This window comes from Triplophysa dalaica, chromosome 4 (genome assembly GCF_015846415.1).
Source record: "Triplophysa dalaica isolate WHDGS20190420 chromosome 4, ASM1584641v1, whole genome shotgun sequence".
NCBI lineage: Eukaryota > Metazoa > Chordata > Actinopteri > Cypriniformes > Nemacheilidae > Triplophysa > Triplophysa dalaica.
Genome location: NC_079545.1, coordinates 12,018,124 through 12,040,115, shown reverse-complemented (window position 1 = coordinate 12,040,115; position 21,992 = coordinate 12,018,124). Strand labels below are relative to the sequence as shown.

Sequence of the window (21,992 nt, the reverse complement as noted above, 5' to 3'; positions counted from 1 at the left end):
AGTGGCGATTTACTGCAAACCATTAAACACGCAAAGAGCGCCGGGAAGAGCGGATGCTTGGGTCCCTGCCGAGCACTTTGCCACTTTAAACGCTTTTATGTACCTTTCATTTGTTCCAGCATTCCTGTCGATAACCAAACAGAAATAACGTGATGTTAAAAACGAATTATAAGAGAGGATACACATAACATTAACTTGAGCTGGACATAAAGGATTTGGGTTCTTTTTTATTGATGATACTTTTTGGTTGCTTTACCAACCAAAACTTTGTAAAACTAGCCTTATGGATTTGTGTGAGGAATACAAATACGGACGGGTACCAGTAGCAAATCATTCCGTCTGGGTTTTTCTTTCACGGACACGCACACAATTCCATTTCGCCAAGGCAAATTGCTGTGCAATGGTGCTGCTTTGAAGGAGAATGCTTGGAAAGCTCAAGAGGTGAAGAGCTCGGAGGTGCGAGAGCAGAGGAAGCAGAGATGTAGAGAAAAACGAGAAGCACATAAAACGGCTCTTGGCAGGTCCTGGCAGATCTACGGCTGAGACTGATAGATCAGATGTAATTGACAATTAGCTTTACGACACTTTGAATTACAGTGTCTCTAACAGGGTCAGAGACACAGGAAAACTTCCTCTTAAAACTCTGTTGTGGTGGTGTGTGTTTCCTTGTTTTTTATTTCCCGGTGGGGGCAAAAAAGCTTATTTGACTAAGCTTACATTTGAAAATCTAAAAAATGTAAAATGTTTTCTATGATCTCTAGGTTTAGGGGTAGGGGATAAAATATACGATTTGCACAGTATAAAATAGTTTTGCCTATAAACTGTCCCCAGGGAAACAATAAACCAGACATGTGTGTGTGTGTGTGTGTGTGTTTATGTGAGTGTGTTTGTGTGAACCACCATGACTCTCCGGTGCGTAATGATTCCACTAAACTTGCTGTAATATCCAGGTGAGTCAGCGTGTGTGTGTCTGTTTGCTCTCTACAGTAAGCCCTTTCACCAACACACAGCGTGTGCTCTTTACTCTTCTGTGTGACTTTTGGCTCCATTACTCTGCTTTTTGAAGAATTACCCTCTGAAAGCTTGTGAAACCTATGAGTGTGTGTCTGTGCCCCCCATGTATTTATCTCAGTGTGCTACCTAATCCTGACGGCCTCTGGACTGCCGGCTGCCTTTAGTAAAGTACAGATAGCTCATGTCAGAAAACCTGCTACAATAAAATGAGCTTTATTTGGGTGACATATGATGGTGAACTAGTGGCATTTCATATTAAGTTCGGCAGGTGTTTTAAAAAATGAGTGACGAAAGGACAAGATATGTGAATTAAAGGGATGGTTCCCAAAAATCAAGTGTAAAAGAAGATATCTTGAGAAATGTCTCCATGGTTTTCTGTCCATTTACAATGGAAGTCAATGGAAGACAATGCTGTTTGATTACCAACATTCTTCAAAAATCTTCTTTTGTGTTCTGCAGGAGAAAGAAAGTCATACAGGGGTGCGTTTCCCAAAAGCAACGTTAGCCAACTATGGTCCCAAGTTCCGTCGTTCCAGAATAGTTCAACAATTTAAGTGTTCCCAAAACCATCGTTCCAACAACCAACCGCAAGCAGCATCGCAAAGTTGCGTGGTCGGACCTGCAGGTCCAGACCTGTGGTTAGAAGCATCGTTCCATATTATTATCCTTACAACTAGGGATGCACCGAAAGGAAAATTCTTGGCCGAAACCGAAAACCGAAAAAGAGGAAACCAAGGCCGAAAGCCGAAAACCGAAACACCGAAAGAAATTTGGCCAATTATTAGTACCCTTGCATTTATGGCTATTACTGTGTACTAACTTTACTAAAATCAAGGCATTGCAATTGCATAATTAAAGTTTCAAAGAATAAATCAATTACAAAAACGGAAATGTTTATTTAGCACATTGCAACAATGCACAGTATAAAATAAAATTCAACTAAGATGTTTAACTTGACCCCACTCATGTGTATATTAAATAATAATGTACAGGGTACTGGCCTGCTGAAAAGTTGTACAATTAAATGTTCTCTCATGAAAACAAAGTGCATTTAGGTCAAGTGCATTTTACATTTTTCTCTGTAGGACTACTACAAGAAAGTCTATTCAGAACAAGTGCAACTGCTTAAAGATTAGTGGTGGGCATAGATTAATTTTTTTAATCTAGATTAATCTAGATTAATTCCAAAATTAATCTAGATTAATCTAGATTAAAATGGCTCATTTGAATTCTGCCGAAGGCATTCAGAATATGTGTGCTACCCAAATAATGACTAAAAGTAAGTCTTTGAGAACGGGTTTCTCAAGCCAGGTGGCGCATTAGACCAGGGGCTCATCTCCTGTTTCCAAAATGCATCACAAACTGCTTGAGAAAGCTGTTCTACTATGATAATTGGTGATGAAAATTAAATTATGTTCAATAAGATGAACTTGTGTTTACTTCCGCAATAGCTAAGGGATGCTCTGCGTTTAGGTGGTACTTGAGACTGGAAGAGCTCCTACAGTACATTTACATTTAGTCATTTAGCAGACGCTTTTATCCAAAGCGACTTACAAAGAGTGAGGGAGCAACAAGCGATATGTCATACAGGAGCCATAATACATTAGATCTCAATACAAAGTTACTGGTTTCAACTAAAGCTAGACCAGTACCTGTTGAGAGAAAGAGTTTTTTTTAAACCAATTCCGCATTGCACAAGGTGCAAACAACCTTAGTCTTGTCGATGTTTCTATTGGGAAGCTTCTTAAAAATTAATATTCCCTGAAGCAAACCCGGCGGCTTCATAGCTGCATCCATGTTAGCACGTCACGTTTGATGCGGTAATTTCACAGTAACGTTATGTTGTGTTCAGACCAAACGCGAATGGCGTGTCAAGCGCGAGTGATTTATATGTTAATGCAAAGAGAAGATAGACCTACTTGCTGCGCGAATCGCGCGAATGAAGCCCTGGTCATGAGATGATGAGGCGGCTTCTGCTTCCGCGAATGACGTGAGTTGAAAAATATCGTTCTCGCCGCGTACAGTGCAGTTAAGTTGGTATACATCCGCGCTAAAATATCAAGGTGAAAGTCATCATAGCTTGCGTAGTATAGTCCCAGCTGCCAACCCAACTTTGAGAATAGATTAACGGCGACATTTTTTTTAACGCGCGATAATAGTCTCACTGCGTTAACGGCGTTAACGCCGTTAACGGCCCACCACTATTAAAGATACAACAATATTTTCTCTGTAGGCCTTCAACATAATAGTGTATCCAAACAAGACTCCCATAGCCCATATGTTAACTGTAGAACTTTAACAACAACAAATGCACCAAGAATTGCAGATGTCTAAAGTTGATAATAAGTAGCCTAAGAATAGAATAACCAACTTATTCTGTCGTCTGAAGCGCTATGATGTTCAGGAACGGAATTTGGAGAAAAACGTGCTTAAAGTTAAATTATGAAAATAAAAGCCCAACAGTCCAATATCACAAGTAAAAATCACTTTACAGTGGTAAGAGACTTACTCTAATAACAATTTAGTAAAAAAAACATTTCCTAGTGTTGAAGTCTATAAAAATACTGTAAAAAACCGTTGGAATAAAACGAAAGTAAGGAAAATGGTGCAGCGCACATTTAAAGAACGAGAGCTCTGCCATTATCACAACACGAGGAAACATTACGGACAACAACTAATAAGCAGTGAAGCAAGTTTTAAGTTGTTTATCATGTGCCTAGTGTCTGGACTTTTGATCATCTCTTGTATATTTTGCGATCGCGGTCCGGCTCGCGTGAGCAGTGGAGCGGGCATAACTCCTGGGGCTGTAGACTGAGAGCTCTGTCATCTCACGAAAACATTGTATTAAAAACTTTGCATGCCATAGTTTACACAGGACTGGCGGGAAATGTGCATTAATACTTCTTCATTCTTCATGTTATGTGGTTTACTTTGATAGGTAAACTGTTTTTCCCGCGTCCCAGCGTGACATCCGACAGGTTTTCCCAAATCGCATCACATGTCTAGTCAGTCAAATGACAACGACACGCAGATCGCTTCACGAGCATATCCCGCTGAAGGGAAACGGGTGTTTACAAATTGCCCTCATTGTAATCTGCCAGAATGACGGCGTCACTGGTAAAAAAATCTGTCAATGACAAAGTATATTTCGGATTACGCGACCTCTGGTTCACACACGTAAAGGAATATTGGTCGCACTCTAGAGCCCTGAGGGTGAATGCAGTTTAGGAGACGCTTTAGTGCTGTGATTAAAGGAATAACGTCCGCTACAGATGCATCAAAGGAGAGGTATCTGTTTGTGTCATCACAACATTTCGGCCATATTGTTTCGGTGATAAAAGTCTTTCGGCCGAAAACCGAAAATGCACTTTTGGGCCATTTTCGGCCGAAAATTTTCGGTGGCCGAATATTCGGTGCATCCCTACTTACAACTAGACTTATATGCATCAAGCTTTTTATCAAAGTAAGCAAGCAACGTGCAGTGCATTCCATATCCATCAATCGAAATATATACAAGTTTAATTGGACATCTTTAAGTTTGTCAAGGAAATAGAAGCACTGTTTATATCGTGATATCGGTTATATCGTGATATAATACAACAGATGACAAAATAGGATAACAAAAGTAGTCCATAAATGCAATGAATGTTATTTACAGCAAGAATCTGACATTAATTCAATCTGAATGTATTTATTAGAAGACGTCATTACTCCACCAGCTGTGTGGCGTCATCAACTAGATTTCTGAACCAACTTGGTTCAAACAATTGATCTCCGACGAGTTACTACTGTTTCTGGAAACAGCAGTAACAAAATTGTTAGTTCCAGACGTTTGGGATGACCAGAACCCTTCCAAGAGCTGGCCGTCCGGCCAAACTGAGCTATCGGTAGAGAAGAGCCTTGGTGAGAGAGGTAAAGAAGAACCCAAAGATCACTGTGGCTGAGCTCCAGAGATGCATTCGGGAGATGGGAGAAACTTGTAGAAAGTCAACCATCACTGCAGCCCTTCACCAGTCGGGGCTTTATGGCAGAGTGGCCCGACGGAAGCCTCTCCTCAGTGCAAGACACATGAAATCCTGCATAGAGTTTGCTAAAAAACACCTGAAGGACTCCAAGATGGTCACAAATAAGATTCTCTGGTCTGATGAGGTATGTGTGGAGAAAACCAGGCACTGCTCATCACCTGTCCAATACAGTCCCAACAGTGAAGCATGGTGGTGTCAGCATCATGCTGTGGGGGTGTTTTTCAGCTGCAGGGACAGGAAGACTGGTTGCAATCGAGGGAAAGATGAATGCGGCCAAGTACAGGGATATGCTGGACGAAAACCTTCTCCAGAGTGCTCAGGACCTCAGACTGGGCCAAAGGTTTACCTTCCAACAAGACAATTACCCTAAGCACACTGCTAAAATAACGAAGGAGTGGCTTCACAACAACTCTGTGACTGTTCTTGAATGGCCCAGCCAGAGCCCTGACTTAAACCCAATTGAGCATCTCTGGAGAGACCTAAAAATGTTTGTCCACCAAGGTTTACCATCCAACCTGACAGAAAATCCCCAAATCCAGGTGTGAAAAACTTGTTGCATCTTTCCCAAAAAGACTCATGGCTGTATTAAATCAAAAGGGTGCTTCTACTAAATGCTGAGCAAAGGGTATGAATACTTAGGAACATGTGATATTTCAGTTTTTCTTTTTTATTAAATCTGCAAAAATGTCAACAATTCTGTGTTTTTCTGTCAATATGCGGTGCTGCCTGTAAATTAATGAACTTAATGTAAAGCAAATGGCTACAATATAACAAAGAGAGAAAAATTAAAGGGGGTCAGAATACTTTCCGTACCCACTGTGTTTCTGTGTACTGTGCATATAAATTTTGTATTTATAAACACGAAAAAATATATGTACTTGTATATATTTAGGAAATATTTAAATTTATTTATTTGAGGAATGTACCGATATGATTTTTTGGGCCGATACAGATTTTAACAAACAACTATCGGCCAAATCCGATACCGATATTGGACAATTGCATACAGTACTACACAATTTCATCTAGTTTTTCTGCATTCTATTCATTTTACTGAACATGAATTGGATCTATTTAACATTTTAAGAGAGGCACAAATGTAACTGTGCCTAAATGTAAGTTAAGATAAAAATACAATAAGACAACATGACAATCTTCAAAGGTGATTTTTGTTATCCAATTTTTCTTTCATTAAAAACATTAACTCAAATTTGACTTAAAATAGAAAATTTCCATTTTTATTTTTCTGGATTCTGTGTTTAATTACATCTTATGTGTTTTGTCTTTTGCTTTTTTAAGTCTTCTTACATTTAATTACTAGTTTTGAAAATCTTTAGTAGCAGTTTTGTCATGTAGTTAACTGGACTTTTATTTTGATGACATACTTTAATTTTGACGGCTTGCCACAAAGTTTGACAGCAGCTTCTCTCAAATGAAACAGTAAAATGTGCAAAATATCGGCGGCCTATACATCGGTGCATCCTTAATTTATTTATATTTACCAATAATTGAAATTCTATATCAATGTACACTTAACTAAATGATTATTAGGAACACCTGTTCAATTTCTCATTTATGTAATTATGGTGGTGGTGTAATGGTGTGGGGGATGTTTTCTTGGCACACTTTAGGACCCTTCGTCCCAATTGGGCATCGTTTAAATGCCACGGCCTACCTGAGCATTGATTTCTGACCATGTCCATCCCTTTATGACCACCATGTACCCATCCTCTGATGGCTACTTCCAGCAGGATAATGCAACATGTCACAAAGCTCGAATCATTTCGAATTGGTTTCTTGAACATGACAATGAGTTCACTGTACTAAAAAGGCCCCCACAGTCACCAGATCTCAACCCAATAGAGCATCTTTGGGATGTAGTGGAACGGGAGCTTTGTGCATCCCGCAAATCTCCATCAACTGCAAGATGCTATCCTATCAATATGGGCCAACATTTCTAAAGAAAGCTTTCAGCACCTTGTTGAATCAATGCCACGTAGAATTAAGGCAGTTCTGAAGGCGAAAGGGGGTCAAACACAGTATTAGTATGGTGTTCCTAATAATCCTTTAGGTGAGTGTATATTATAAAATGTATGCACTTATGCGTATGTGTTCATAAATACAAAATAAATATGCAAAGTACACCAACATGTATATATAATCTACTGCACATACTCTTGTTCCTCTTCAAGTTCGCACAATGTGTTTTGGGTCCAGATCCTTTGGTTATGCCGCTCCACACCTTTGGAACTCGTTACCCCAAGACATTCGGGAAAGTGAAAATCTTTCCACTTTTAGATCTCGTCTTAAAACTTAACTATTTAGGCAGGCTTTTTGATGATTCTATCACTTGTTGAGGGTTATTCATGGTGTTAATGATAATTTTTTGTTTCATTTATTTGAATGTTTACTTTTGTATGCTTGATTATGATTACTTTGATTTATGTCGGTTAGATTATATGTTGTATTAATGGTTTTATTATACGGTGTCCTTGAGTGTCTAGTGAGGCACCTTGAAATAAAATAATAATAATATTTTACGTTAAGAAACTTTTATTCTGGATGCGATTATTCACGACTAATTGTTTGACAACCCAAATTAAAAAAAAAAAGTATTCTGTGTAGTGTTTTTATATATGCACCATGGGTCTGAGAGTAACGCAATTTCAAGCCTCTATATGTATGTACTGTAAATGTGGCAGAATTGACAATAATGCTAACTTTGACTTTGATTTTGATGTCACTATTTTTCTTTCTTCATTTTTCTTTTTGTCCCTCAATTGGGGAAGACAATTAAGAAGATTCAATAGTAAAGAAAGATGAATGAGACTTGGAAATGACACATCAGACTTGAACCTGAAACCCTCAGACCTGTAACCCTTCAAAAAAAACATTGAAAACGATCAAGTTTGCATTCCCTATAAACACCTTCCACTTAGATTCTCTTTGGAACATTTTTGACACACTGAAGAATCTTCCTAGTAAAACATTTTACTAGTAAAAGCATTTACTTCTTGATTTAATTTTGTTTTTACATCGTTGATTCTATTTACACAGTAAAATGGCCCCTAAAGTGGGTGTGATAAATGTAAGTCGGCAAGGCAACAATGAATAGAACAGTGATCCAAGCTCTCGGCGGCCCGATTGTCTTTACGTTAGGCCTGTTAGGGGCTTGTGTCCCCGGAGCCAAAAGGCTTGCAGGCCCTTAGAATACAATGCTCTGTCTTGTTCAAAAACACAAAGAGTGGGACTATTAACCGCTCCTGGAAAAATGCAAAACATCCCCATTTACGCTCGCGTTTCAAGACTTTCCTTTAAGACGTCACTGTTTCTTCCACTACTTCTTTGACCTGAGGGAAACATCCATTCATCATACTGTATTATTAAAACTGGGCATGGCAGGTCCATGTATCGCCTGTGATAAATATAGAAAAGATTGCTCTCTACCCCCGTTTCTCTTTTTTGCGTTTTCTTTTCTCAACCTTCCTCTACATTTTCACACTGAGCTAATGAGGAAGAAGAACAGGGAGAGAGAGACACAAAGATGTTGTGTGTGTGTCTGAGAAAGAAAGTGACTTACATAAGTGTCATATGAAGGTTCAGCTGAGAAATGAAGTTAATGGCCCAAATGAAATGCTGGAGGCAGGATAATGTTTGAATTTCCTGGCTGCGAGTGCATTAAAAGTTCTCATTAAGATACTCAAATTGAGGTACGACATGAGGGAGGAAACGGTGAAATACAGACGAAATGTCAAAAATAAACTTGAAAACTGTTGTAATAAATAGGTTAGTGTGTTAGCATGAAAACATGTTGTTTGATTGTTATGTAAATAGTGTTTCATTTGCCTTTAAACTTTCACAGAAACTAGAACATCAAATGTAAATGGAACACTTATTTACAACAATCCAACCCAGAAAAGAGACTTTGCCATTTCATTTTTTTAAATCCATTGTATACCAATGCTATCCCTTCAGTGTTTCCCCAATTCCCCATGAAACATCCATCTCTCTCTCACTCTCTCTGACTCAGAACGCTGTGATTGTCTTTATATCGTTCCATACATCTCCTTTGCAGTACCCATTTATCATTCACACAACACGAAACAGTAATCGAAATAAAGCACAATACTGCACAAGCAATTCGCTAGCAAATCTCTTTTTCCCCGCATCTCTCTACAGCAATGGCTCATCGGCACGCAAATCTGTAATTTCAAATATGACAGCTATTACGCATCCGTCTTTCCCGTCTCTTGCTTTCAGTATCTTCTCCTAATGTAAACAAGCAGAGGCAGACCGTCGCTGAAAGCCCCACCCCTCCAGCAGCTGCACGGCCCTCTGGGTATTTCAGGAACTCATTGGAATCTTCAAACAACAAAGATAAACAAGTGTTCCAATTAAGAATTAATTACCATTCAGACACTCAAGCGCTTCCACGCTCCGCCGGGAACGGCTCTGAAAGCGAGACGGAAGGAAACAGGAAAGGGGTCAAAATTGTGACAGGAAATAAATGACATGTAGAGGTAAAGGTGAGGATGAAGGCAGAAGGTATGAGAGAATGAGGGAATGCCAAAAGAAATGGCCTGGAGGTATTACGGTGTTGGGCTTGAAACACTCTAACAAGCTCAAAGCAGAACTACAGCAGATGTAAGGAAACAGCCAAAATGATCCAATTTATAACAGGCTTTCAACACCAAAGAGATGAGAGAGCGAAACAGGCTCTGTAGTACACACTCATTGTGGGTGAAATAGCGTCTACACAGCAAGGTAAATTACGGCTAATAGGTCATATCTATGTCGGAACTTACGAGTGCTAAAAGCTACTCTGAGCACAACTATATCCCGTTAAGTTCTTATTTTGTGTGCCAAATATATACAGAATGGATTTGAGAGCGAGTTTCGGACATATCAGTAATTGCCTATGGTGTATAAACAAGTATAAAGACTTAATCTTCCACCAAACTATATCTAGTTTGTTATCTCTACTTGTAATCTTTCATCGATGGTGTAACGGTTTCTAGAGTAAGTGGATGTTTCTTTAATGAGCAGTATTGGGCCACTTCCACAGAAAGTCCAGGATGAGACTAAAGCATGACCTGCCTTTCATCTGCTGACCTTTTCTGACTTTAAGTCTCACGTGTCACGGGTCTCTGTCTGTCTTGGTTGACAGGTACTTTGGGACTCTTACAAGATGTAACTTTTAAAGGTTTGGACTGAATGTCACTGTGGATGAGTGTGAAGTAGAAAGCTGGAGACAGAGAGACAAACAGACAGACAGACATACAGACAGACACACAGACAGAAATACAAAAAGAAAGAACTAATGAAAAACAGATAGACAGAAGCCTGAATGTCACTGTGGATGAGTGTGAAGTAGAGAGGTGGAGAAAGACAGATAGACAGACAGGCAGAAAGAAAGAAAGACAGATAAACAAAAGGAAATACAGAAAGATGGACAGACAGAAAAAAAGATAGACAGAAGACTGAATGACACTGTGGATGAGAGTGATGTAGAGAGCTGGAGAAAGACAGACAAACAGACAGACAGACAGACAGAAAGAAAGACAGAACAAAAGAAAGAAAGAAAGAAAGAAGGAATTAAAGAAAGAAAGACAAAAAGATACACAGAAGGATAAGAGTGATGTAGAGAGCTGGAGAAAGTCAGACAGACAGAAGGACAGACAGACAGACAGAAAGAAAGAAGCTAAATTAAAGAACAATGTAGTAATAAATAATCTATAATAACCCTTATATTATAATTTAGTGCTTTTACCCACGGTCAGATAGCTAAAATAAATTCCTCTCCTCAGAAAATAGATGTCCCATCTACCTGACTGCAGTCTCTACATCTCAATGACTTTCCCCCTCAGTGGATACAGCTATTCAGCACTAGGCATGGCTCCATGTAGGGAGCGTGCTGATGGGGGCATGCTGGAGCCATGTACCCCAGCAGGGCAGCCCAGTCTGGGGCCATAAGAGTCACCTCTCCCACGTGCTCTAGGTACATGTATCATGGAGATCTAAACAGCAGGTCAGGAACATATGACCTGACCTATCAGAAGGGTTATAAAAAGATACAAATGTGTCAGAGCCATGGCCCAGACACAGATTCCCTCTACTTCTCAACCTTTTATCCTCTCTATATAGTTTTATCAATAAAACTATCTCAGCATTTTCAAAAATATGAATAAAACAATTAAAGAAATAACATAGGAATTCACACAGACACGAAGCTAACACACAATGAATTAGCCATTATTTCAACTCAAGTTTGTGCGACACAAATCCGCACAGCAGTTTAAACTTCAGGCCAAATAATGCACACAAACACAATCTCGCTTTCTCTATTATCTCTGCTCATGCTGTGTTTCAGAGAGTGCAGACTGCTACTGTCTATTTGCTAAAAGAGCGCTCTGGGTTTTTCTGATATGATGTGACAAACTACTGATGTTATATCACATATAACCAAAGAAACTACTTGTCTAAAGAACTCCTTTGTCTGAGTCCCTGTCCGCATTAAACAGTTGTACACAGCATACACCCGATAACACACTGTATTTGCATGAAGTATATTTCACTCGTTCGTGCTTGCCTTTGATTAAAGCAGGAATTGAGGCAAAACTGTGCTAGTATGACACCGATCCTGTGTGACAAGTGACAAGAACATAAGCGAGAATAAAAGAGGGAAGAACAGGACAGAATAGAAGAGCACAGAAAAGTAGAGGAGGGAAAAAAAAAGATGAATGAAGAACAGAATAGAAGAAAAGATGGACAGGAGAAAACAGAATAGTGGAGAATAAAACAAAATAAGGGAGGGAGAGAGGGACGAAAAGACAAGAAGTACTTAAAAAAAAGAGAAGAATAGAAGAAAAAAGGAGAGAAGAAGGAAGAAGAGAAGAAAAAAAAGAAAAAGAGAGAAGAAAGAAAGAAAAGAGAAGGTAAGAAGCAAAAAGAAAGAGAATAAAATGAAAAGAATAGAGGTGAGAGGAGAGGAGACAAGAATAATAGAACAAAAAAAGAGGACAGGAGAAGAGAGGAAAGAAAACGACAAGAAGTAGAGCAAACAGAGGAGAAAAAGACAGAATAAAAGACAAGGGGAGGGGAAAAGGGAAAATAGAAAAAGACAGTGAAAAGAGAGGCTGATAAGAAAAAGGGTGAGAAAAGAAAGGAAAGGAGAAGAAGAATATTGAGAAAAGAGAAGGATAAGAGAAGAGAAGAGAAGAGAAGGAGAAGAGGAGAAGAGAAGAGAAGAGGAAGAAAAGAGAAGAGGAAGAGGAGAGGAGAGAAGAGAAGAGAAGAGAAGGAGAAGAGAAGAGAAGAGAAGAGAAGAGAAGGAGAGGAGAAGAGAAGAGAGGAGAGGAGAGGAGAGGAGAGGAGAGGAGAGGAGAGGAGAGGAGAGGAGAGGAGAGGAGAGGAGAGGAGAGGAGAGGAGAGGAGAGGAGAGGAGAGGAGAGGAGAGGAGAGGAGAGGAGAGGAGAGGAGAGGAGAGGAGAAGAGAAGAGAAGAGAAGAGAAGAGAAGAGAAGAGAAGAGAAGAGAAGAGAAGAGAAGAGAAGAGAAGAGAAGAGAAGGAGAAGGAGAAGAGCATTTGGAGTTTAGTAAGTGTTAAATCTGAGTCCTGAATTTTCTTTCTTCCACAATGTTGAAAATCAATGCTATGAATAAAATTGCAAAGGCAACGTGACACAATCTCCACATAACAAACACAAAGCCAGCAAGTGTAAACAGTGAGGCAGGTGTTGCATCCTCACCTCAGCGAGGGGTACGATCCCCTGTATGTCTCTCTGACTGATATAGACGGTGGTGATCACTTCTGCAGACGCTCCAGTGAAGGGATACTCGATCTGCCAGCGGACGGACTGAGATGACTGCAGGTTGATGAAATTGTCAATCTCGAAGTCCACCCACATGATCTCATAGAAGGAACCATCAGATCTGTGGAAGAATGGCGAAAGACGACATTAAGATCAGAGCGGGGAAGAGTGAGAAATGTATGAAATGCATTGATGTGTATGAGTCTCATATCCTCCAGGCACTGGTTTATGTATGAAGGAAACCGGTTTTTCAGACAGGGTGTAAAGGCACAAATCACCTCTACTGATCTTAAAACAAATTCAAGTGAATTTTAGAAGAAAAAACAACAATATATTTATGTACTAAAATACTTATTTCTCAGTTAAAATAGTCGTACATTGTAAACAGAAAGAAAAATATTACAATATAAAGATTTAATTCAACCACATGTGGAATTTTTAATAACTTTTTTTACCAAACGCAGAACTGTATGTTCAGAATTCTGGGATTTCATTGGCAGCAAAAGACAAACTGTATATTAAGTGGATTTACAACTTGACTTTATAAATTATTATAAATCTTATTGATACATAGATACAATGTGCAACAACATCTGGCCATTATTCGCTATGAAAATCATGGCATAATACATTTTTTTTTGACAGAATATAACCGCTTCAGAGTTTCCATGAGTGTCACTCAATTATAGACCTAAAAAAAGAGAACAAATCGAACATTGGACATGAAAACAGAATGCATATCAAACATAAATTTTGTTCTTTGACATACAGTATAAGCAGTGTCAATACAAATCTATTTAAATTAAAAATCACTTTCATTGCTTAGAATCTAAAAGAATGAAACTGTCGTCACACATTTTTTTCTGTTCAGCTGTTCAGATTGACACCCTTTGAATTGGCTCTTACAATTTATTATTATCGTTAATTTGAGTTTAAAACTACCCAAATGGCATGAAAAAACAATCATGCAGTGAATGGTTAATTAACATGACATTGTGCGTTTTCTTCCTGTTAAAATAGGAGACGTACACACACAAAGCTACAAGACCATAGCGGAACCGCAACACCATTTAACCGAATGACAGGAAATCCTTCCTGACTCCTTCCTCCTCTTTTTCTCTCCAATGAGCACACCCGGTTAGATCACTGCCGCTTTGAATGCTCTGTCTCGACCTCTGACCTCACACAAACAGGGGCCAAATAACAGACTCCCCCTTCTCCATTCTCAATATGACACCCACCCAAACGGGTACAATTACATTGCCCAATCTGCCGCTTGATGGATGTTACGCTGTCTGACCCTTCCTCCTTCAAAAGGACTCTTCTGGAAGCAGTAAATGAATCAATAAAGAAACAGACAATACTTTACTGCCAAGATGGCATATGTCTGCAGGGAGTGGTCAGTCAGAGAATGAGAAATAAATAATGTTATGGAGAACGAGAGCACGGAAAAAAGAATCAGTCACAGCCTCTCTTTGTCTCCCCTGGAAGCGCAATGTCATTTCTCTGAATAGCACCAGCGTTTATCATTATTCACTCAGGCTTCCAGTCAGACAGCGATCTTGCCCAAACACTCGCTTACACCGAACAATGAGCCTCAGACACACAAACCGCACATGCACTTAGGCATGTACAATCATACACAAACCCGCTGAAGAGGACGTTCAGAGGCGTTAAGAGGATTAGTTATGTAGAAGCCGATGAGTAGTGGGGAAGACAGGAAAGTTATTTTGTATTCGAGGAAAGTTGTTAAGCATTCAAAACAGATGGATAATTAAGAGCAGGAAAGTGTGTAGTGAAGGAGAGGTGCATTAATAACAAATTTTCTTTTTCTTTTTAAAGGAATAAGCTACAGTTTATTTATACCTTGAGCCGTACCAGACCAGTAAGGTTGCAAAAAGAGCATTTTCTAATATGTCTATCTTGTTTTCTAATAAAAATATCTAACGTTTGTCTTATTTTTTTAAGAATATTATTTAAATGGAGGAGCACACGGCACTCCTCTCTTCATTAAGTTACATTGGCTCCCTATAGGCGCTCGCATCAAATTCAAGACTCTGCTCCTTGCCTACAAGACCACCACTGGTTTGGCACCTTACGCTCTGCAAACGAACGACGTCTTGTGGTGCCATCACAAAAAAGAAAAAAAAAAATCGCTCTCAAACCTTCTCTGCTTCCGTATTTGGATATATCATGTTTTTCTATTGTTTTATCAAGCTTTTATTGTGTTTTATTATGTTAGTTAGCCTACTTAGATATCATAACTTGATCAAAACAACGCAACTGCAGTTTGATTGATATTACTATTATTATTTTTGCAAATTAACTCTTCAAATATCTTTTTTTATTTAATAAAACTTCTATCTAAGAGGGAGAATGCACAAGAATCATGGCCCTTTGAGTCAAACCACAAATTCACATGCTTTAGTCTCTCTCTCTCTCTCTCTCTCTCTCTCTCGCTCTCTCTCGCTCTCTCTCTCTCTTCTCTCTCCTCTCTCTCGCTCTCTCTCTCTCTCAGATGTAATAAATTGAAGTGAATGAGAAAGGAGAAGAATGGACAGTCTCATTGTCCTCTGCTGTATTAATTAGCCATCATTGACTGGTTCAGAGTTTGTGGCCGCCACAGTCACAAAGGAGGCAGGAGTTAAAACCCAGCAGCAGCTAAGAGGAAGAGACGCCACTATACATCACTCGCCTGCTGTTTAACCTCTGTTGAGAAAGTCCTGTTTCAGAGTGCTGAAGAGACACTTCAGATAAGAAGGATAGGAAAAGAGAAGTTCAGTCAGCCAGATTAAAGAAGCGTTTGTCACCCGTGATGGGTTCACTCATGTAAACATGTATTTCAGGACATCGCCCAAGAGAGAGATAGCTCCTCTGCAGGTGTCCGCATAAAGATGCGAGCCAAGAGCGCACGGTTGTCACCCACGTCGTAATTTCTTTGTCACTGGATCTTCTGGAGTATTTACGGAACTCATGATGCAAATGTAACACGTCCATTGACACTTCACTCCACAATCATGACACACTGCTGTAAATGATTGAACTGATAAAATGTCACCATTGATAAGTCAATATATTTAACAACAATGTTAACTAGATTTGAAAACTTGAAATGTGAGTGGTGACTATAATCAAATCAATTAGTTAGATAGTTGATTAGTAGTTGAATTAGCAGAGAATCGTGACTGAGTAATATAAATGTTTGCATATGTGGTCTTCTTCCCAAGAGACAATGAGGTAAAAATGTCTTTGTCTTGGCTGAGGCTCAAGTTCAACCTAGTGCTGAGAAACAATCACTTTATAGAAGTTTGGTGAACTAAATATAGTGCCAGACATTGACCTAAATGCTATTTTACCATGCGCAAGCAAGGCAGGTTAGAGAGTCAGCATTCAAAATGTGCATGTGACCGAGAGAGAGAGAGAAAGAGAAAAAGAAAGAGAGAGCTAGAGCTAGAGAAAGAGAACAATGTCATATCCTCATTACTGACCGCTGGCTCCAAGCCATGTCTAAAGATGTCATGAGACAAAAAAATAGGGAAAAACAGAGAAAAAAAGAGAGAGGAAGTGTGTCAGGAAATTCACGGTGGCCGCAGTGTTCCACTAGGTAGCAGACGGTAACCGCGGTGACAGATGGGTGGAGCACAGCAGCTTGATGGTAAACCGCACACAAGTCCAGTCGGCTACACTCTGTTATCATACCCAGCACACAATAGCATGCAAGTGTGTGTATGCATGTGTGTGTTAGTGTGTTTGGTCGAGATAGCCTAAAAGAGACAGAAATGTCATGCTACCTTTCTTTCTTTTCCCATGCCTCACCTTCCACTCTCATTCTATCTTTTTCTGCCCGGTCTAGAACACAATGCCTCTTTTCACACTGTCATTTCCCCGCTGAGACTCTCTGCGGTATTTAGGTCATAGTGAATTTGAATGCAGCCTCATAAAGCATATTCACTCAATAACCCCACTGCGCACAAGGGTTCATATGCAGGTCTGGTGAAAAACAGCAGAAGTGTCATTAAATTAAACTCAACCACCAACTGTCTAAGCAAATGTGGACTGGTGTGACGACAACGGAAATGTATTTTAACAGGAAATGGGTGTTTGTTGGCTGGGGCGCTCTGTGTTTCAGCACTGGACAGCTCCACCAATCGCAGACTGGCATTATAAGACATTATAAAACAAAGAAATGTATACAGATTTGGAACAACTCGAAGGTGAGTAAATGATGACAGAATTTTCATTTTTGGGTGAAGTATCCCTTTAAAGGAATGTTGTGTTGAGTCAAAGAGCAAATGACGCGATCCAATGCGGAATACGCAATCACAAAAACAACTGAAACGCGCACCACTTCAGCAATTTTGATGCACTGCTCACTCATAATTCAGTAAAACACATTTGAGAAGATGAGAGAAAGTCAGTTGAGATTCTTACTCCAAGATCGCCATCTCATAACACCTGTCATTTACTCTGACTGCACGTATATCATATTTATTTGTTATAAATATTGGCATTTTTTTTAATAATGCCTGCATACTGTATCACAGCCTATAAGACACATAACAACTGTTTAGAAACAAGCTTCTCCGTTAAATTAATCTGTTGATATCTTCAGGGTATAACTGCTCATACTATACAATAATAATAAAACCTCGATATACTTTGTAGCTGATCTAAAAAAAATGGTCCAATCTGTGAACCAAAATCCGTAATATGATTTGTGATCTGTTGCACCAGTACTCAATAAATATTAAAAATGAATTTAGAATAACTGTACATTCTATATTTTAGGCGTTTCTGCTATTATCTCCTTTAAAATAACATATAGACATTTTTCCATGTAATATTGACAATAATGAAATATTGTTCTAAGTGAAAATCTGAAACCTTTTTTAATAATAATACAAACCCAATAGTGCCATGCAATATATAAGATGCGATGTTGTGCGTCTCACTGTCTTTTGGAATTGAGGAAACAATTACTATCACTTCAAGGGAAAATGGAAACTATATTTAAATATTTGTTCATTTGGGTTTTTCGGTTCACTTCGGTCTCAAATTATATGTGCACAACTGGAAACACAAATTTGTGCTTTACATGGGGAAAAACATTTTGAATTTTGAAACCTCTTTTGTGTTTTCAGGTCCTCAAAATACAGCTGTCATGTAACTAAACAGCTTAAACACTTAACTCTGTTTTAACTTACAACAAAAAACTTTAATTTAATTGCCCTCTAAGGACTACGCTTGACAGCTGTTTTCTTCCAGCAACGGCAAAAGATATTGATTTACAGAGGTTAACCACATCAAAAGCACCTGCGCTAACCGCTACAACACACCTTAGACATACATAAAGAGCTTTGAAACTGTGAACGATGTTAGCGATTCAGTGACTTACAGCCATTCAAAAAGAAGTACCACTTTGTCTGACAAAGTGTTTAAGTGGTGTGCTGGTGTCCAGCATGCATGGCTGCAGAAGTTTATTACGCCGAAATTGCCTGAGGCTTTGGAAACTCACCAAGGCCAGTAAGTCAGCGTCGAAATCTCTTCAGAACTGAAAGGTCTACTGTAAGAGTGTCTGCGAGAGCTTGAATAGCTTTAAATCAAAAGCTCTCTTCCTCTATCTGTGACGCCCACTTGCTGCTAATGGCTCTGAAACTTAGCCAAGGTTTGGTCTGGATCTATCATTTTATAGCACACACAAACGTTCAGGTCCACATATACAGACAACGGAGGATGCCGGCGGCACAAATGAACGCACGGACACATGACATGTTGCAGGTGAGATCTAATGCCTGTTGAGGGAGCTGTATAAGCAGCACATAAGTTGCAAGTCTATCCTCTAATATTCAGCAATATTCAGTTTAAATTATTAAAAAATTTAGAACAAGTGACCCCCACTAGTACACAATACTACTCTCTCTCTCTCTCTCTCTCTCTCTCTCTGTACGAGGTGAAAACAGATTTCAGATATGCACACACTCAGGTGGGTAAAGCGTTCGGCAGCCATCAAACAATCAGTGGCGTGGTGCGACAGGCCGGACCGGATCACAGGCAGTCGAGCATGAAGGAGGGAACGGTCCTGTCACACATTCACTTTCATCTTCTCTTTTCCAAACACACACACTGTCATGTTGACCTGCCTTGTCAGCTAAACTTCCCATGATGTACCTCCTCCCTCCAATACTTTCCTGCTTGCCTTCGATGTGACCTGTCAGTCATCACCATGGAAACGAGGTAGCCAGCGTAATCTCTAATAAGCAAGTGTGACTATCTTATCAACAGCTCCGTGCTGTCCAGTTCTACACTGCGGGATACCGCGTCCAATCCGAGAGATTTCCAGATGACCTTTTACACTACAAATGACCGTGTTTTGGTGGTTGCTTTTTAGTTACGAAAGCATCTCTTACATAAGCAATTATAAGCATGAACTGTTTTTGACACCAGGGCAGTCAAAATAAATAAGTTTAAGATACAGCGGCCCCAAAGAGAATTTTGACACTTCAGTCACATTAATAATTAATAAAATTAAACATCATATGATAAAATATCAAACCAAATGAGACAAGTCCCTTTCTTAGAACAAACCTTATAATCCAAAGCTGTTTTAGTAGTTTCTTCAAACCAACTGGCCACAAAGTAGAGATTTGCATGAAGCCGAGCAACTGAGGCAGGCTAAGCAGTTGAAGGGTATGGGGGTGTACCTGAATGAACATCTTACAAAAAAGAACACTGATATTGCAAGACGTGCACTTATTCTGAGGAAATGGAACAAGATACAAGCCGCATGGACTAGAAATTGCAATGTAATGATACGGCTAAACGGAACACCTGAGGAAGCTAAGGTACATATAATAAGAGAACTTAAAGAATAGCCTCAGATGCAAGGTGATGATTGTGCTAAGGCTAATGGAACGACACAGTACAGGACGAATGAAGATTGTGTGAAGGATGCTAAATGGACATGGATTTTTTCAATAATATGAATGGCGGATATTGATGTGGAATTTTTGTTCCCATTTAGTGATTCTGATGACTTCTCAAAGTCACTGTATGTACAATCATTTACATTTTAAATCCTTCAATCACACAGACAATAAAAAGTGTGAGATCGAATACGAAATTGACCCGGAAAACCACTTTTTCAACATTGTAAATAATAATTGCTGTGAGTATTATACTGTAGAAACATTTAAATGTTGAAATGGATGGGGCATTATCAGTATTGCATTCAAATAGTAGAAGTCTATATAAACATTTCATACAAATTAAGGAGTACTCAATTAAGTTTAACAACTTGGCTTGATAATGTGAGAGTACAAGATGTTGAACTGGAAGGATGTAATTTGTTTAGGACTAACAGGGTTAATTAGAATGGCAGAGGAGTTGCTTTGTATGTTCCTTTAAACCTTCAAAACAACAACTACAACTCTAACAGACTGTGAGTTTCTGTGACAATGACACTTCCTGTGGTACTGTCTTTAATCTTCCATGTGGCCTTACAAACAGCAGAAAAACAAGCATACACACATCTCAAACTTTCACACTCTGAAATGACCCACAATGTCAAAGATGAGGCCTCAGTGGGACTGTCCTGAGCAGTGCCTGAGTCAAAGTTAATGGCAAAGTAGCTGTACAAGAGGCACAGGTGATTTTCAAACACACAAACACTAACCTAGACACACAAGTAGATAGCCGATGTGACATTTAGGACAAGTTTGCCTCACATGTGCAACTCTAAAAAGGTGATAAACAGAGAATGAGAACAAAAGTGAGAGAGAGAAAGAGAGAGAGAAAGAGAAAGAGAGAGAGAGAGAGAGAGACTCCTTATCTTACCAGCAGCACAATACATGTAATTTTGCACAGTTCTGCTATTTCTCATCATTATTCGCTTACATTTTCCTTTTTCCTTTTTGTTATTCTGTCATGACGGCATTTATCTTCTGACATGAGAATTTCTTTAACTAATTATGTTGTTTTGCATAACTTAATTTGCATATACTTACTGTAGCTAAATTTTTTGCCAATACAAAATATTAGTGCCCACACATCTTCAAACAATATTAGTATGAGGAATTTTTATTGTTTCTCAGGTATTCTTCAACCACCTACACTCCTTTATTAAACACATTAAATGCCAGACAAAACTGAATATTACTACCAAACACATCAAATATTACACGCTCAAAGAAATTATTAGTATTGCTAAAAAGTCACATATATATGTCTTGTTATAGAATTTTAGATTTAGCCATATTTATCATCTCCACTTTTAAGGGGTTTAAGGGGTTTAAGGGGTGCTTTAACGCTGTTTTCACTTCGCCAGCGGTAAGTGAAACTCAGTATGTCTGTGTTTTTTTGACAACCGGATCATACGTAAACAACACAAATTATAGGGGTGGTTTCCCAGACAGGGATTATTTTAAAACAGGATTTGGCCTAAAATAAATTCGAATATTTAAGTCTTTTAAAAAATATATTTTTAAAAAAACATTACTCGTGTGCATCTTGAGACAAAACAATCTAACTGATATATTTTAAGATATTCAAGTACAAATGTTTTCGATCAAGAAACCTCTTACATTTAAGTTAGTTTGGGACTAGCCTTTAAGCCCTGTGAGGGAAACCGCCCCATAGTGAATCAACAGTTATGCAGGGATAATGCGATGATGTATTGTGTGCTCGTGATTTAGTTTCTCGCCCCGCACACCCCCAGCAGGTCGTCTGATCTCAGAAATAATCCTACAGCTGTATCTATCTTTTATAAATGTGATCAAACTAAATTCTCTTCAAAGATACTTAGTATGCAATACTACTTTATAGTTTACTCAAGATCAATATGAGATAATTTAAGATAAACTGCACGTTCAACTGGACCTTTAAGTAAATACACAATTGGTCAATTGAACTGCAATTGACCAGGTAATGGGTTGTAAGTGTGATATTGAAGTAGACGTCCCCTGCGAACCCTGAATCCACATTTCTGCTGAAAGAAAGAGTAATAGGCTTTCATGAAAAAGGAAAATGCCTTTTTGGCACAAGATGGAGTCAAGCTGTGACTTGTGAAGGCAGACTATAAAAGAGGGACGGCAAACTTATCTCCTGTGTGAATGTACTGTCCAATCTGCAACACTCTCCACACCCCT

The 21,992-nt window shown here is 39.0% G+C and overlaps 1 protein-coding gene across 1 annotated transcript in view; it reads right to left on the bottom strand.

Moving 5' to 3' along the window:
• Positions 1–21,992, bottom strand: part of si:dkey-215k6.1 (transmembrane protein 132C) — a 180,156-nt gene that overhangs the window by 36,967 nt on the left and 121,197 nt on the right. The window contains exon 4 of the mRNA XM_056746511.1: positions 12,787–12,970. Coding sequence (XP_056602489.1) covers positions 12,787–12,970 — 184 coding nt within the window. The remainder of the gene's footprint in view (positions 1–12,786; positions 12,971–21,992) is intronic.